The sequence below is a fragment of the Misgurnus anguillicaudatus genome, chromosome 6, assembly GCF_027580225.2.
Source record: "Misgurnus anguillicaudatus chromosome 6, ASM2758022v2, whole genome shotgun sequence".
Lineage (NCBI taxonomy): Eukaryota > Metazoa > Chordata > Actinopteri > Cypriniformes > Cobitidae > Misgurnus > Misgurnus anguillicaudatus.
In genome coordinates, this window is record NC_073342.2 from 3,009,138 (window position 1) to 3,027,609 (window position 18,472).

At 37.3% G+C, this 18,472-nt stretch overlaps 1 protein-coding gene across 5 annotated transcripts in view; it reads left to right on the forward strand.

Moving 5' to 3' along the window:
- The window catches only part of ano3 (anoctamin 3), a 96,658-nt gene that overhangs the window by 14,588 nt on the left and 63,598 nt on the right, over window positions 1-18,472 (forward strand). For 4 of the 5 annotated variants that reach the window (XM_055192858.2, XM_055192860.2, XM_055192861.2 and 1 more), the window contains exons 2-7: window positions 6,787-6,987; window positions 10,112-10,245; window positions 10,394-10,549; window positions 14,334-14,434; window positions 16,761-16,805; window positions 17,800-17,934. In XM_055192858.2, coding sequence (XP_055048833.2) covers window positions 6,787-6,987; window positions 10,112-10,245; window positions 10,394-10,549; window positions 14,334-14,434; window positions 16,761-16,805; window positions 17,800-17,934 — 772 coding nt within the window. The remainder of the gene's footprint in view (window positions 1-6,786; window positions 6,988-10,111; window positions 10,246-10,393; window positions 10,550-14,333; window positions 14,435-16,760; window positions 16,806-17,799; window positions 17,935-18,472) is intronic. The other variant, XM_055192859.2, reaches the window with a different exon arrangement.

Here is an 18,472-nt window from a genome sequence, read left to right on the forward strand (position 1 = left end):
GGTTGCACTATACTGTTGCAGACCAAACCCATCCTGCCTAATTTTCTCTTGTTAATTAAACCGTACAGTATACCTGCATTCACAAAGACGTATAATTATGTTTTTCTTTCAAACCTGTTTCAGCCAGCTCAAAGCTAGATGAAAATCAAGACTGCAAATCTGCATTTATGCATTTACAGTAGACATCTACACCAAAAGTTCTTAAAACTACAAGTCTACTTATCATGTCAGATGAAAATTGTTTATATTTACTCTGTAACACTTTACAATAAGGTTGTATTTGTTAACAACAAGCATTTATTAATATTTGTTAATTGAAATACACTTGTACATGTTAGTTTATTTTGCATCCACATGCAACTAATGTGTCTCGCTGCTGCCTACAGTACCAAGATCTGCTCCTCTCTCGCACAAAAATCTCCAAACCAAGACGTGCGGAGTGCAGTTAGTTTTTGTTCAGTGACTGTGACGGGCAGTATAACATCTTATTTTCTTGCCTGTGGTGAGCCGAAGTTATTCTGAAGAGTAATGAATCTGGGCAGCGGTGATGTGGTGTGAAAACAAGAAGTCTCAACTTGCACGTTTGTGGTTGAAATGTGTGTCGGCAGCAGTGTGCCTCATTTAAATGCTTCATCTGTAAATGCATCGTAAAAACATCTAAATCAGTTACTACCCTCAAAGGACTACCAGACACTTTTTTTTGTGTTTTTCACAAAAAATGTACTAAATTAAACTCCTCACCTTATAAGAAAAGAGTCTTTAATCCATTAATTGCTTTATTTCTGCAGTGAATGAATGACCTCCTCTAAAAGTAACAGTTACCTCAATAAAAGTGTTTGATATAGGGCACTACTTTTGTTACGGTTGGTAATGTTTGACCAAACCCTTTAGCCTAAAGCTGCGTGCACACCATCAGCAAATTTGTTGCTGTGTGTCTCCAATCTCTATCAATGAGATTGTTAGAAGGCGTTCCTAATTCTGTTTGTCCTAGTAAGTTATAAACAAACGAATAACAGTCCACTGCCATAGCTGACGAAAGACGGAGGACGTGAACTCAATCACTTCACTCTCATTGGTAGTTGCTCCCAAAAGTCGCTTATCAATGTATATGTACACTCACTTAAAGGATTATTAGGAACACCTGTTCAATTTCTCAATAATGCAATTTCTAACCAACCAATCACATGGCAGTTGCTTCAATGCATTTAGGGGTGTGGTCCTGGTCAAGACAATCTCCTGAACTCCAAACTGAATTTCAGAATGGGAAAAAAAGGTGATTTAAGCAATTTTGAGCGAGGCATGGTTGTTGGTGCCAGACGGGCCGGTCTAAGTATTTCACAATCTGCTCAGTTACTGGGATTTTCACGCACAACCATTTCTAAGGTTTACAAGAATGGTGTGAAAAGGGATAAACATCCAGTATGCGGCAGTCATGTGGGTGAAAATGCCTTGTTGATTCTAGAGGTCAGAGTAGAATGAGCCGACTGATTCAAGCTGATAGAAGAGCAACTTTGACTGAAATAACCACTTGTTACAACCGAGGTATGCAGCAAAGCATTTGTGAAGCCACAACACGCACAACCTTGAGGCAGATGGGCTACAACAGCAGAAGACCCCACCGGATACCACTCATTTCCAATACATATAGGAAAAAGAGGCTACAATTTGCACGAGCTCACCAAAATTGGACAGTTGAAGACTAGAAAAATGTTTCATTTCGATTTCAGATGGTAGAGTCAGAATTTGGTGTAAACAGAATGAGAACATGGATCCATCATGCCTTGTTACCACTGTGCAGGCTGCTGGTGGTGGTGTAATGGTGAGGGGGATGTTTTCTTGGCACACTTTAGGCCCCTTAGTGCCAATTGGGAATCGTTTAAATGCCACAGCCTACCTGAGCATTGTTTCTGACCATGTCCATCCCTTTATGACCACCATGTACCCATCCTCTGATGGCTGCTTCCAGCAGGATAATGCACCATGTCACAAAGCTTGAATCCTTTCAAATTGGTTTCTTGAACATGACAATGAGTTCACTGTACTAAAATGGCCCCCACAATCACCAGATCTCAACCTAAATTAGCATAAAGAATGCTTTCAGCACCTTGTTAAATCAATGTCACGTAGAATTAAGGCAGTTTTGAAGGCGAAAGGGAGTCAAACACAGTATTAGTATGGTGTTCCTAATAATCCTTTAGGTGAGTGTATAACTCCACTATGTATAAAGTTTATTTTTTTGCAAATTACTTCCTGATGATGCAATCTTCCATTACAATGAACAAGATTGTATCGCTCTACTGTTGCTAGTCACTGGTAGTGTGCACGCATCTTTGTTTTTTGTGCAAAGGGCCGTTCACACAATTGACTATAAAATATAACTATAAAAATAAAGTTTTACAATTGATCTATATTAACCCTATTAAACCATGAGTGTCGACGCCGACACATTTTACCAAGCGCTATTCATTTGACTGTAACAGTGAATAATTGTTTCTCATTTCATGCTAATTACATTGAAGGTCAGTAGCGGTTACAGTTGGGTTACATTGATGAATCAGTCACGTTAATGGTTACATAAAGTTAAGAGGAATTTTCAATTTCCTGAGGTGAAGTTATGTGTAAAAGACAAGGCAGTTTTTCAACTAGTAGACCACTAGCACTGGTTTACAAACAAGTACTGTATGTGTGCTGGTGTGACCTTGAACGAGACTTATATTCACTATACGTGAGAATGGCTTGTGGGAAGTCATTTATCCAGATAATGACAGTTAACAGATAATGCCTGTTCTCCGAGGAGATTGTGGTACTCAAAGCTCTTGTTTTAATAAAGGACTTGTCTGGTTTTTTCATTACTGTAGATTCCTGTGGGTTATGGTCACCACTGGTTGGTGCACTGTATAATGTCACATTCTTGATCTGGTAAACATTGAGAAACATTCAACCATGAAAACAAAACGCATTAACATTTATCACTTTTATGATGTTTCTTCATTTTTTCCCAGTTTCACCATGTTATTGTCAGGGTTTTGTATGTTTTATGTTGTCATTTGTCCTTATGTGTCTGTTTGAGTTAATTATATTGGAGACCACTCCAGTTTTGCCTTTATTCATTATTTCTACATGTATTATGGCCATTTTTGTCTTTTTAATTCCAACAAAACATCATGAGCGACATTAAGTCACCTAGAAGACACATCAAAGATGTGATTAAAAATCAGGGTTAATACATCAAATATTCATTTTGAATTGTTTCTAACATACATGTAAACATAAGTATTGTACAAATTTTACAATGCGTGGAATGGTGCGCTCTAATTGGTTGAGGGGATTTATTGCATTCTGCAGAACAGGAAGATTGGTGTTTATCGCGTTTTGGAAGAAAGGGAGAAAAGTTGACAGAATAACACTGCGGATATTAGATTTTGCATAAAATTAAGAATTTACTTTTTAATACTGACCTGATATAACACTGATTTTGGTGGTAACTAAAAAAAAAGACGTTTATTGCGTTTTGGAACCAAACTCTTCATATATATTTATATACAACAAACATTCCATATGAACAAGGTCACCTCGCGAGCCTGAGCTAACACTAGACAGTCGTTTATGTAATTTAATATACAGATCCCTTGAACTCTCATTGGAGCAAGGGCAGAATCCATGCATTTGTAAATATACGCAGGGAGAAAGAGCTAGCCCGAACAGAAGCACGCTTTGCCCCGAAAAGCGAACCTCAGAAACTTCTGATCTTGCAGGATAAAGATGTGGAAGTAAGCATCTTTCTGATCTATTGTGGAGAACCAGTCTTCAAATCTGAGTCATTTTGAACTTTTATGTCTATAGAGATAGATTGAGATCTATTATTGTCCGAAGCCCTCTATCCTCCATTCCAAAAGATTCAAAACCTTCTCCTGTAACACCCAAGCGTGTAAGGGGTCCACCTCGGTGGATAAAACCTCTTTGAATCTGGGAGGATGAACAGTGAACTCAACTGAATCCTGTACCCCTTTTCTATAGTGTGCAGAAGCCACTGTGTTAGATTTGGTCATTTAAAATCATAAGATGAGGCAGGAGAACAGCAAAAATAATAAAGTAACTTGAACAAAGTTTTGTTTATCGAGGGGGGTCAATTTATTATTTTGTGTATACTGAATGAAATTAGCATAATCATCCTGCAAACAAATATTATTTTTTTGACTGGACTTAGATATTTAAGTGCTATGCAATATTTATCAGGTCTGTCAAGGGTTGTGTGCTAGATATACTGTCATAGTTTGGAATGAAAATGTAGTCAGGGCTATGAGAAAATCACTTTGTTACTTTCATCCTGAGTTACTTTTGCCCCGGTTCTCCCCTACACTTCTTGGAGAGGTTTTGCTCTTCAGTGTATTAAAACTAAATAGCGTTAAAGGGAAAATAACATTATCGCGTACCTTCTCTGAAGCTGTTCCACAACTGTGGAATTATCTGCCGGTTGGGACACGATCTGCTGACTCTGTCTTTAAGAATCGCCTAAAAAACCATCTCTTCCGCCATTACCTCACTTCCTAATATAAGAATTACTATCTTTTTATTTCCTTCTTTTCTATACATTCTTTAAAAAAATGAACCCATGGCTATTTATACTGTGTTTAGACTTGATGAGACTATTTCCAGTGCACTTATATTTCTGTTTTTGTGTTGCTATAATTGCTTCTATTGTTTACCTCATTTGTAAGTCGCTTTGGACAAAAGCATCTGCTAAATGAATAAATCTAAATATATATATAACCTACCAAATGTTTACAAAATTTCCATGATTTTAACTCTTTAATTGCCAAGTTCATAAGTGGTGTCACTGATTTGGGAGAAAAACACAAATTGACTGAAATTGACTTTTTTACCTTTTCCACAGTCTTGGGCATAGAGACAGAGCGCAGCGCGTCATAACCTGAAAACCACGCCCACCGGGGGGGAAAGCAATCCAACCGTCTCCATTGACTTTGTATTGCGAGAGGTCGCCTCCTTGTCATTTCTGGCTTATAACAAAAAACTGAATAATGCCTAAAAGCTGCTGTGTGACAATATGTACAGCTAACAAGCCAAAGAACCCAGAAATACGTTTTTATAAGCTGTCGAGCCGTAAAACCCAGTCTTTAAGGAGAATAAAGTGGATCGCCGACTACGTTTCCCCCTAGTGGAAGCAGTTTTACTAATAGGAGTACTATGAAAAGTTGCCTGTTTCTATTTCTGTGTCTTTAAACACTCGTTTTTTTTAAGTCGACAGCTTATAAAAACGTATTTGGTTTTTTTGGCTTGTTAGATGTACACCTTGTCACACAGCAGCTTTTAGGTATTATTCTGTTTTTAAATTTAATCTGTAAATAAGTTTTTATAAGCTGTCGACCCCAAAAAACGAGCGTTTAAAGACACAAAAATGGATACAGGCAACTTTTCATAGTAATACTATTAGTAGAACTGCGTCCACTAGGGGGAAACGTAGTCGGCGATCCACTTTATTCTCCTTAAAGACTGGGTTTTACGGCTCGACAGCTTATAAAAACTTATTTCTGGGTTCTTTGGCTTGTTAGCTGTACATATTGTCACACAGCAGCTTTTAGGCATTATTCAGTTTTTTGTTATAAGCCAGAAATGACAAGGAGGCGGCTTCTCGCAATACAAAGTCAATGGAGACGGTTGGATTGCGTTCCCCCCGGTGGGCGTGGTTTTCAAATTTGCATAACTGCGCTCTGTCTCTATGCCAAAGATTGGTAAAACATTGGCTTTGAAGCATTTTTAGTTTTTGTGCAGCAACAGTTTTTATTCTTTTCCTATCCTTTTATTGTTTTTGCCCCATTGACTTCCATTATAACAACATTTTTTGATTGCAAAGCCATGACACTATATAATCATGCATTTTTGATAACTCAATGTATAAGCCAGAAATTATTATTTTTTGCACAGGCGAAATGAAAAACCGCCAACAATCAAGAATGAAAGATAATAAGGTGTCATGGCTTTGCAATCAAAACATTTTTTTATAATGGAAGTCAATGGGGCAAAAACAGCCACAAACACCTAATTAGGGAGAAAAAATAAAATCTGATGTTGCACAAAGACTAAAAATGCATCAAAGCCAATGTTTTTACCAATCTTTGACATGCCCTAGACTGCGAAAAAAGTTTTTAAAAATCCAGTCCACAATCACTTTTTATATTGAAAATCAGTCATTTTGTGTGTTTTTTCCATCAAATCCGTGACACCACACTCTTAGAACGAATGTGTTGTCCCAGAATTCACCCATCACTGTGTTATAATTGAAACAACACATTTTGTGTTACTTTTAACACAACTTGTGTTATATTGTAACACAAAATCAACACAAAATGACACATAATGTGTTAAAATTACACATAATGTGTTAAAAGCTTGACGCACAAAGATGTGTAAAAAATTAACACATCCTTTCTAAGAGTGAACTCTATGAACTTGGCAATTAAAGAGTTAAAATCATGGAAATTTTTTAAGCATTTGGTAGTTTTGATCAGTACTGAGGGCGATGTTGGAAATGTTTTTATTGTCAAATGACCTTGTGAGTTAGTAATAAGCGAATCTGACTGTAGAAGTTATTTAATTTGGCAAATGTAGGATGCCACTTAGATGTGATCATGATACTTTGCAGATAATAACATAAGTGAGTAAACTGGTATTAGATTACAGAGTCCTTGGATCAGATCCAGATTAACTTCTTTCTCTCTCTCTCTCTCCTCTCTTTCTCGCTCTTTTTTTCTCTCTCTCTCTCTGCAGGTATGCACAACAGTATCAGTGAGATTTTAAAGGAGAAGACCCTGAAGTCGTCTCGCCGCAGTTTGCCATGTCTGGCGCAGAGTCAGACGCATCCTCAAAACCTCAACAGCTTCCTGTCTGTGCCTCTGAGTCCTGAACCCAAAACATACACAAGCAGCATCAGTGCCTCCTGTACACACATCACACCTCCTCCTCCCACCGGTGAGCACCACCACACAGAACAGCAGATATACTCATAACCGGGCCCTGGGTGAGCCAAATCTCTGCCTCAGACATTACGCCCACGGACCGTTGGCTGAACGTCTGATGCATATGGCACACTAAACACAGCAGATTCAGAGGCATCTTCTGACTGGTTGAATTATACGCGATACGTGTGCGGTGCGTTCTTTCACGCTCCACCTGGAAATATCATGTTTACATTGGTGACATCAAGATCGAATAAACACCACATTTTTAAAAGTATGTGCACGACAAGTCTTAAAAAGACATCCAAGAGTTTAGCTTGAAGATATTTTAACGTGTTTGCCATTTTTTTTTTGTGTGTGTGTGTCAGTCATATGGCCTCTTGGGAAGTCCTTGGGCAGATTTTCAGTATGAAGGCTACATGAGCCTAGGGTGAGCCCTGACAAACCTCCTGGCAAACGGCCTTTTAAAATGACTAAGATATTCATGTCTGCCAAGACAGATTTAGTGCTTATATCAACATTAATAATCTTTCTCTGTCTTTCTCTGCTGATCGCCGCAGACATTAACCCTCATTAGCTCTACAGGTATCCAGAAATGCTTGATCCAAGTGCTGCTCAAAGTGTTCTTATTGTAGATGCTGTAATCATTTCTGAGTGCTGACGCTGCTTGAAAACCTCTGAAGAACAGCAATACAATCTCCCTTGAGTTCAGTACTGCCCACTAATAATGGCCATGATTGTCACATGACTCTCCTGCCAGAAGATCTTTCAGCAAATGCACCTGTTCTGATAAGGTCAACAATGGCAGAATAGGAAATTAGGCGGTTCAGTCAGCTAATTTAATCTGTATAATGGCGTCATCTGTATACTAAACAGATGGTTGACATATTGTCTTTAGTAGATGTTCAGACAGTACTTGCTGTTAGTGGAACTGAACCAAGAACATCATGAAAATAGAACAGGGCTGTTACCTTCATAAAAGATTAGATTTTGTGTTAAGATTATAACATTGCATTATGTATTTTAAACTATAATGAGAATAAAATGTAAATGAATATACAGTAAAGGCTAAACCAGAAAAATGCTAAAAATAAACAATAACAAAAAGCATACTGTATGAATAAGAGGAACGGTACGCAATTAAAGCAATAACAATACAAAATTTGCAGGATAATGATAATGTAGTGTAGGTAGCGATAAAGTGAGGTGTAGTTTTAATGAAACATCAGTGCTAAGTAGTGATGCACTGAAAATGTAAACTGAAAATAAATGGCGTTCCTCCTCTGCGGTCAGTGCTTAGCTAAGTGTGATCGTGACAGCTGTGCACAATACAAAATGACACACAAGTAATTGCGCTACAATAAATGTGTCTCTAGCGTCAGAGATCATGCAAAGTGCCTATTTTTAAGGCGAGCTCAAAAATCCTGTGAAACACAACAGGCTATAGTTTTTAAGTTTATCTGTCAGTACCTGACTGTTGACATAAACAGAACTGGCATGCTGTGTCTTCCTTGTTGTTTTCATTAAAATTATTGTATATCATAACTAAAACAAGACTGCATTACTTTGCTGCATTACTTTAATACTGTTTTGCATATAAAAGTTTTCCAGAATGGTAAATAACTTACATAATTCTAGCTAGAACTAATTAAAGAACATATATGGTGCTTTTCCATTGCATAGTACCCCACGGTTTAGTTTAGTTTGGGTCGGGTCAGCTCACCTCACTTTGGCCTGTTTAGCTTTTCCATCAAGTCTAGTATCACTTTGCAGTGGGAGGGATTATAGGCGTTTCGTTATATTTGCGCTGCCTGCTGCTGTGACATCATACAAATGAGAGTGTTGTTGGAATACTAAACATCCCCATGTATTTATTTTTTTCTTAGTCCCCCACAAAATCAAAATTGACCACCACAAAGATGTTTGCACATCGTGTTTATCTCTGTACCTCTGTATCACATGAGACATGAGTTTTTGTACAAACACCGGTGGCGTCGTCAGTTGACGCGCTCTGCTGAGCCTCATTTAAGTTGCATATACACATAAAATGCGCATGTGCGTAGCAAACTGCAAGTCTGGAATAAAACTGGTATGGTGTTCCTGGTTCTCAACCTGTGGATGTTTTTCATCGCTAAAAGTTTAACTTTAACTTTAAAAAAAGTGTGATTATTTTATTGTAGTTTTTTTTCAACTCAGATTCATAAAGTCTAATATTAATGCAATTATACAAAAAACTTTTTTAAAAAATATATTCTTTAAAGGTAATTTTCGAGTTTCAGTTTTCGGCCATATGCATCAAGAATTTTCAGTTTCGGCTTAAAACTGCGACAACAACATGTTTTCCATGCTAGGCCTACATTTGTATGCATCAAATTACATATGAATAAAAAGTTTAGTATCACGTTAAATAGTTTAAGGGCATGGGGACCACATATTTTGATCAGAATGTCCACAGATTTTGATATTTTGATATGCAAACTGAGAAACAATTAACACATTGTTCTACACACTTTTTTAAAGCTTAAGATTTGAACTGCCAACGTTGGGTTACTAACATATTTTCCAGACTATAAGTCACACATTTTTCATAGTTTGGCTGGTCCTGCGACTTATAGTCAGGTGACTTGTCAAAATTAATTCATACTGACTAACATGAACCAAAAGACAACATTATGTCTACAGCCGCAAGAGTCCGCTATATGCTGCTCCTGTATTTATGTAATTCAATGTATTCAGTGATGTGGAATGAATTCAGGAGCTCGGTGAACTTGATTCTCGTTGGCTTGTTATGTTAATGTAATCTATTCAGTCTCTCAGGTATGTTCTGTATGCTATTGTGTTAGCTGAATAAATGTTAATGTTACGTTAACATGTACGGACATCTATTCATCCTGCTGTTCTGTGCGCTATTGTTTAGTTGAATAACTTTCCAGATGTCTGTTCTCAGGCTTGGATTTTGTGAAATAATTTTCTAAATAGATGTGACTTATAGTCCAGTGTGACTTATATATGTTTTTCCTCTTCATGACACATTTTTGACTGATGCAACATAAACTCCGGAACGACTTATAGTCTGGAAAATACAATATAATATCCTCATAAACAAATGCTGCAGTGTTTCTCATGTCTGTCCTTAGCAGACACAGGTCAGGATGCTTGTACGGAAGAGAGAGAGGTGGGGGATTTTGAGCCTAAAACAGATGAGGTGCTCCTTGTCCAGAAAAAGCCGATGTCCAGAGGAAAACTAGAGGCCCGTACAGAATCCATACAGGTATAACAAATTCTTCTTTCACATCTGCTGTGCTAACTCTATATGTGACAATAAATTACAAACTCACTTCAAAGTCACAAATATAAAGGTAAACTAAAGATGAAAAGTCAACTTTCATCATCATTTATATAACATGACTTTTTTTAAGGGGAACAACCTGGACAACCCCTCTGGATTGATGTTTCGAGATGGGAAGAAACGCATCGACTACATCTTAGTATATAAGAAATCCAGTCCTCAGGTGGAGAAGAGGTGCACATTTGAGAGGAATCTTCGGGCAGAGGGTATAATGCTGGAAAAGGAGGTACAGAATGAGATTTTCCTTTCTGTATATTTTCAAGGGTCAATTGTTTGGCCCGACTACTGTGGTCCTTGCAGGACTCTACAGGGAGTGCAGAATTATTAGGCAAGTTGTATTTTTGAGGATTACTTTTGTTATTGTACAACTACAGTGCTCTTGGTCAATTCAAAATGTTAACAAACCCTCAAACCTGAACATTTAAGTAGTAAAAGTGAAATTTTGGCTTTCTTAAGAGAATATTTCTATGTACATCATTATTAGGCAACTATTAGTGTGCAGAATTATTTGGCAACTAAATGAAAAACAAAGATTTTACCATCTCACTTGTTTTTTTTCACCTGTTAAAGTGAGAATAATAAACAAACTCTACATTTACAAAAAAATAAAAAATAAAACAATAAAAAATAAGAAAATATATAAACTCAGTGACCAATATAGCCACCCTTCTTTTCGATAACAGTCACAAGCCTTCCATTTTACGGATTCAGTCAGTTTTTTGATCTGATCTGAACCAACATTTTGTGCAGACGCAACCACAGCCTCCCAGACGCTGTTCAGAGAGGTGTACGGTTTACCTTCACTGTAAATGTCCTACTTAAGAAGGGATCAAAAGATCTCAATAGGGTTTAAGTCAGGTGAAGAAGGGGGCCATGGCATTAGTTTTTAATCTCTAAGGCCTTTACTTGCCAGCCATGCAGTGGAGTACTTTGATGCATGTGATGGAGCGTTGTCTTGCAAATTAATCTTCATGAAAGATTCAAACTTTTTCCTGTACCACTGCTTGAAGAAAGTGTCTTCTACGTTACATGCAGGCAGGCACAGACATGTATTATTAAACATGAGCTAGTTGGACCTTTTTGGGTTGAAAATGGAAATAAAAAACAACTCTCAGACCTACTGCCAATTTTTAGAGGACGCTTTCTTCAAGCAGTGGTACAGGAAGGGATCTGCATCTTTCAAGAAGACTTTTTTATGCAAGATAACGCTTCATCGCATGCATCGAAGTGCTCCACTGCATGACTGGCCAGTAGGGGCCTTGGAGGTGAAAAACTAGTGACAGGGCCCCTTCTTCACCTGACTTGAGACCTATTGGGACCTTTTGATCCCTTCTTAAGCAGGACATTTACAGTGAAGGTAAACAGTACACCTCTCTGAACAGTGTCTGGGAGGCTGTGGTTGCGTCTGCACAAAATGTTGGTTCAGACCAGATCAAGAAACTGACTGCACACTAATAGTTGCCTAATAATGATGTACATAGAAATATTCTCTTAAGAAAGCCAAAATTTCACTTTTACTACTTAAATGTTCAGGTTTGAGGGTTTGTTAACATTTTGAATTGACCAAGAGCACTGTAGTTGTACAATAACAAAAGTAATCCTCAAAAATGCAACTTGCCTAATAATTCTGCACTCCCTGTACAGTGCGACCATTTCGGTCGCATTCACGACTGAAAATAACCGTGTGCAACCATGAGAAAACATTTAGGTGCACCAGTGCGACTGACCCACTTGCAGCTCATAAACCAGGGGTCCAGGCTCGCTCCTCAAGAGTTTTGCTCCAACCTTAATCAAACACACCTGAAGTGATGTCTCACTAAGGATACTAGAAACTTCCAGGCAGGTGTGCTTAGGCAAGTTGGAGCTAAACTCTGCAGGACACCGGCCCTCCAGCACCGAATTTGGGTACTCCTGTCATAAACCATTCATTGCGATGATTTTTTGAACTGAATATATTAAAGTAAACTGTTATGTCTCTCACCATTTTCCTAAATTCTGTCATAATTTATACGCTTTGTTTTTCATGCCTTCCCCCCTTGTTCCTGTTAAATGGTGGCATATTACGTTGTCTCTAAAAATATCTTAAGTTGTCTGTGCTCCTAAAATGTAAAGTTGCCATAGAGAATCACTGAACAGCAGATCTTGAGGTGGAAATAGAGCTCCTGGCGTCACGTGACACGTTCTGTTTACATCGCCATTTTGGATGATCATCCGGGAGCGAATATGAAATGAATGGTGCCAGCTTGAGTTTCAAGGCAATAGAGTTCACTGCGCACTTTATTCAAAAGACATAGTCATGTACAAGGCAAAACTTAATAGACTAAACATAACAGATTATTATAATGCCCCCAGGGTGCTTTTAATGTATCGATAAAGGAACGGATAGCTTTCCTGACCTGCAGTATCCTGATATCTACAACTACCTCATCAACTTTCCCTCGTATACTCCGACTCTTTAAAAGCCTACAAAAGCCTGGATGGGTACAAATGGACGCAATCTAATTTTGCGATGAATATTCAACTTTGGAGTCTGTTGGCTAAAACCTGCTTTGTCATCATTGGAAAAGTAAATCAACTGTGTTGTTAGCTAGGAATCAACCCTAGCTGGCCTTGTTTGTAGGTAGCCAGCATGGCTATATCACTGTGAGTACAATAGACATATTGGGCCCTATTTTAACGATCTAAGCGCATTGTCTAAAGTGGGCGTGTCTGATTCCACTTTTGCTAATTTAACGACGGAAAAAAAGGTTTGTGCGTCACGGTTTGTGTGGGTTGCGTGACATCAACCGCAGGATCTCTATAGAGCATAAGGTTCACACCAGGATGAGTAACTGTGGGTTCACACCAGACATGAGTTCAACGATTTGCGCGAGTAGATTACATACAAAGTCAATGCAAAGACGCGATCAGATGTGATGCGAATGATGCGTTATGAGCGGCGTGTTTGCAGTGAAAACATGCCCTATTCGCCTCAAACGCATCTTCGCCCAAGTTGAAAATATTAAATTCGAGCGAAAAATTCGAATAAATCCCGTGAGTAATCTAGAGCGAGTAACGTAATGCACCGCGTTTGGTGTGTAAGTAGTATAAGTATGTGCTTGTTTTAATCTTAATCTGTACTATTTGTTCAAACCTTAGCTACTTTGATTTATGTGAAAAATTGTCTGCTGGAAAAAATGCATATGAAGCAGCGTTTGTGTTCAAGGGAGCAAAATCATCACTTTTTATACATTTATTCAGTTACAGCACAGTCTGTTGTTCTTGTTTATGAGCATGTGTTATTATGTAAACTTGTTTTTCAAGTGAGTGTAAACAGTCTTGAATTATATTTAATTTGGAGATTTAAATGTTCTTAAACTCAATGCTTTCCTCCATCAATATGCATAAAATTATGTGTATTAAAATTGGATGTGCTATACCTTCAGAAAATATTATTTGTCCACCCTAGGTGAAATTAAAGATTAGGATAGGTACTAACTGTATGTGCTGTTTTATGTATGTCTCCTTAAAAAGATACTGCATCCTGTTACGACTTGTTACATCAATATAGTAGCAGAATTACAGTCAATACGACAGTCTAAAATTGAAAAAAGAAATGAGATTATAGCAGTCGCATCTCACTCCCACATGTAATAAATCTGTATATTAAAAACATGAATATCGGGCACAACAGAGAGTACAGTACTGTACTAGTACGCTATTCCCATCATGTTATAGCTCAAAAAAGAGAAATATGACAACATGAATGAAGACCATGGGTAATAATTCACCAAATCTACCAAACCGGATCCCCTACATGAAACTTCTCTTTCTTTCTGTCTTTTTTTGCAGTATTGTTCAGTGGTTACTCTATGTTTAGCCTCATAATACAGTGTACCCATAAACCTGTTTCCAGTCTTCAAAAATATGATAAATGCCCTGAATTAAGCTGAACTCAATGGGAAATATGACCAATATGATATTGAGTGTTGTGTGATTTTAAAAATAATGACTTTTATTTTATTTTACAGCCCTCATTAACCAACAGTGATATCATGTTTGTGAAGATTCATGCGCAGTGGGACACGTTGTGTAAATATGCTGAGCAGATGAACATCAGAATGCCCTTTAGGTGGAGTAACGCTCTCACATTCACACATACAGTACTTTATACACACACATGCTTTGATTGATCATAATGCCCTCATCATAATCTTCTCATAAACCTTATATAAAAGCATACATACAGAATAGCAGTATACAATACTATACTATACACTATATCACATATCACTACACTTCTCTATACCATACCTGTCAACAATGGGATTCCAAAATAGAATGCATTCGTTTAAACAAGACTAAAATTATATCATACATATACTGTAGCATATATGTAAAACATAAGGTTTATTTGAGGAGAACCCTTTTCTACTTTCAGCAACCTCCCAAACCTCCTCATGTATATCAGTTACCAAAAAACTGTAAGATAATAATTATGATCATAGGCACTGATTTATATTTCTTCATCAATGCCTCTTTCCTCACTCCTAATGCAAATGAACGTATTTACGTATAGTATCAAAATAATAAAAGTGTGAATATTTCACAATATGTCAAATTGTTGATACAGTACTGGACTGCAAATCTCATGTCAGGTCACACATGCCTGCTCAAATACCAATACAAAACACACACATGAACTTTAATCAGTGGTCAATGAAATTATACAACATTGGCGAACAACAGCACAGCTTCGGACAGCTTTCACTAAACATAAGAAAGCTTTAATGTGCCATGGCGGGCGTAACAAACGAGGGCTCATGAGGGCTTCTCTTCTGTTTCGATGTGAGTTTTAAGAAGCCAAATGCTTCACAGAATCTTTCTTAAACGTTGTTGATTGTCAGCTTACTTACTGATTGTCAAACAATTTGTAAATACAAAATATCAAACTTATCAAACATCCAAAAAGACATTTGACTTATTCAAGGATATAAGATATTATAATCATGTTTAATCAGATGCCCTTTTATACCTTAAGTTAATTTCTTGAGCACAGTTTGGTGTCTTTACTCATGTGGTACGCATAAAAGATAAAAGTCTGTTATAATAAAAGTCTCTCAGGAAAAATGTATTTAAAAGTCAGTTACATTTGGCAATCTTTAAAGACATGTTTATTGATTGTTGAGACACTGCATAAGTTTGCTCCTGGCCCACATGTGTGTCACGCGAAGCTGTGGGAGGGGCTACAAAAGTGGTCGTTGCCTTTTGGGTTTGGAGGAGGTGTTTAAATTCTAATCTGACGTCACATTTCGGCACATTCCTGAACTGGGGTGCGTTTCCCGAAAGTATTGTTAGCCAACAAGTTCAATCGTTTCAGCATAGTTCATTGATGCAGGTTTTTCCTGAAACCATCGTTCAAACAAACATTTGCAAACTGCATCGCAAAGTTGTGTCGTTGGAACGACAGCTCTTCACCTGCCGTTAGAAGCATCGTTCCTTGTTATTATAATATGTAGACTTACGTTGATCATGCTTTTGAACAAAATAAGCAAAGAACATGTAGTACAGTCTATATCCATCATTCTAAATATATAAACATTTTATTTTACGTCTTTAAATTTGTAAACAGAATGAAAGCTCTGCGAGCTTTAAGACCCTGGGGAATCCCTGGGAGGAGTGACGTAAGAGGGAACTTGCGCATTAATTAAATATCTTGAAAATAAACAACGGATATCTAAATCCCGATAACAAAATCAGTCTTCCGATGCAATATATGTTATTTACAGCAATAATCTGACATTTAATTGATTTGCACAGATTAATTAGTACTTCACCTCCCACGTGACATCATCAACTATGTTATTAAACCAAAATGGTTCAAACGACGAATGTGCGACAAAGTTACTATGCTTTCGGGAAACAGTCGTGACAAGGTAGTTCGTTTCTCCAACTATGCATCGCACTATGTTGGTTCAGCAGCGAGTTATGTCGTTGTTTGGGAAACGCACCCCTGACCGATTTCTTGGCTTGGTGCCCAAAACGGTAATATTTCAGTAACAAGGACGTTTTCAGTTCTGAAGCTTGCAGGATGATGTTTATTTAAGTATGATGACCTCTTATATAACAGAATATCAAGTTAAATCGCCCCTTTAATAAAAAAGTAAGGAAATAACAAGTCATGCATATTGTTATTAAATTAGTAAAATTAGTAAAAATGTTGGTTGCCTGGGATCCCTGTAAAACTGGACAAAGAGGCATTACCAGATCTAGAAGAAACTGACTATACTACACTATACTACAGCATACTACAAAACACTACACTATTCTATACTACTCTATACCACACTACACCAGGTTGTATTATACAGTATGTTACGTTAGATTTAATGTCCTCTCCTATTTTCTACATACATTAACTGTGAAGCTTTTGCAATGATGTAATGTATATTTTATAGGAGAAAGTGTTACTTCACAGACTGGAAGAAAAAAAATCTGGGCAGGTAAGTCATCGTAAAGTTCTTTTCCCATAATTTGTTTGGCATTTGATGATTTTATTCCAACGTGAAGCTCATTGAATTCCTCCCTGTGGTCCATTCTCTTAATATTTAATAAGTCATACTGTAGTAGCTGTGTATGCATTAACTGATGAGAAGTTAAGATTTGAAGAAGGGATTTAATTCTCATATTTCTTGTGTCTTTTTGGTTCTAGAGGACATTAGCTGAGTTTCCATTGCAGATTTGCACAAAACTTTAGTGTTATTTTCTAAATGTCGACAAAAGACTATTGGGAAATGACGACGTTTCCATAAATCAATGATATCGTTTTTCCTCTCACGATAAGTCATTTCAAACATCACATCGACTGATGTTTGTAGGTTTACTAATATCACATCCACTGCACTAGGAATTATTTTTAACCAAAGAGATGTAGGAGTGTTATCCAAACATTACTGGCAAGGAAAACCTTTTATATTTGGGATCAGACATGTATTGAAATGTTTCTGTGAGGTTTTAGTTCATACCACGTCATCTTCAAATAACAATTATCTGACTTACTTGCATCGGGATATATGGAAGTCCTTGCGAAATTGATTCTATCGCCCGCATTTTCAATCTGCAATGTCAATTTGCGCAACTTAAAGGGGACATATCATGAAAATCTGACTTTAGGTGCTATAATTGGGTCCCCAGTGCTTCTACATCTCCCCTTGTGATGTCAGAAGTGCAGAGATCAACTCATTTGCATTTTAAAGGACAAGTGTCAATTTATAATAAATTATCTATATGGTATTTTGAGCTAAAACTTCACATATGTACTCTAGGGACACTAAATATTCATTTGACATTTTAAAAAAGTCTTGTGACATGGCACCTTTAAATGGTAATGAAAACACAGGTTTGTGAGTAGTTATCATATTTTTGCTCTGGTATTTTTTAGCCTGCTCAAATAATTCCTGAATGTTGGAGAAATGCTAACACAGATTTTCTCTGCAGTCCATTTCAGCTGAAATTTCGTCAGGTAAAAAGTTGGTTGCCCAGGAACCCCATGAAACTGGACAAAGAGGCGTTACCAGATCTAGAAGAATCCGACTGCTACACGGCGCCCTTCAGCAGGGCTAGAATGCACCAGTACGTCCCTCTTCTGTCACATCAAACCTAAATCGCTGACGCTGCACAAAGTATCCAATCATTTGATTTGACTTTTAGATACCACTACTTAAAGAAAGATAAGGCAACAAAATCAAACTTAAATGTAATCAAGTAAAAATAGCATTGCTTTTAGCAAAATGTGCTTATCAAAATGGATTCTTTACTGCTCTTTATCACAAACTATCCTAAACGTTTAATTTAACAAACGTCAGTGTAAATCAGTTTGCTTGATGTTCATATGATACTGTAATTGAATAGCTGTGTATAGATTTCAGGCATGCTGATCTCACCACTACAGCTCATGGGATGTACAGAACTGACCCCATGTGACATTTCAGTGTAGATTATATGAAATGATTAACCTTAAAAACCAGATTATTGACATTCACTTTACAGGTCAAAGATCAAATGCATTGCTTAACATATAAGTACAGTCTACTGTACAGGATTTTATGAGTGCGGTCAGCTGTGTACATTTTCACTCTAAACCATCTGCATGCTGCTGTACTCTATACTG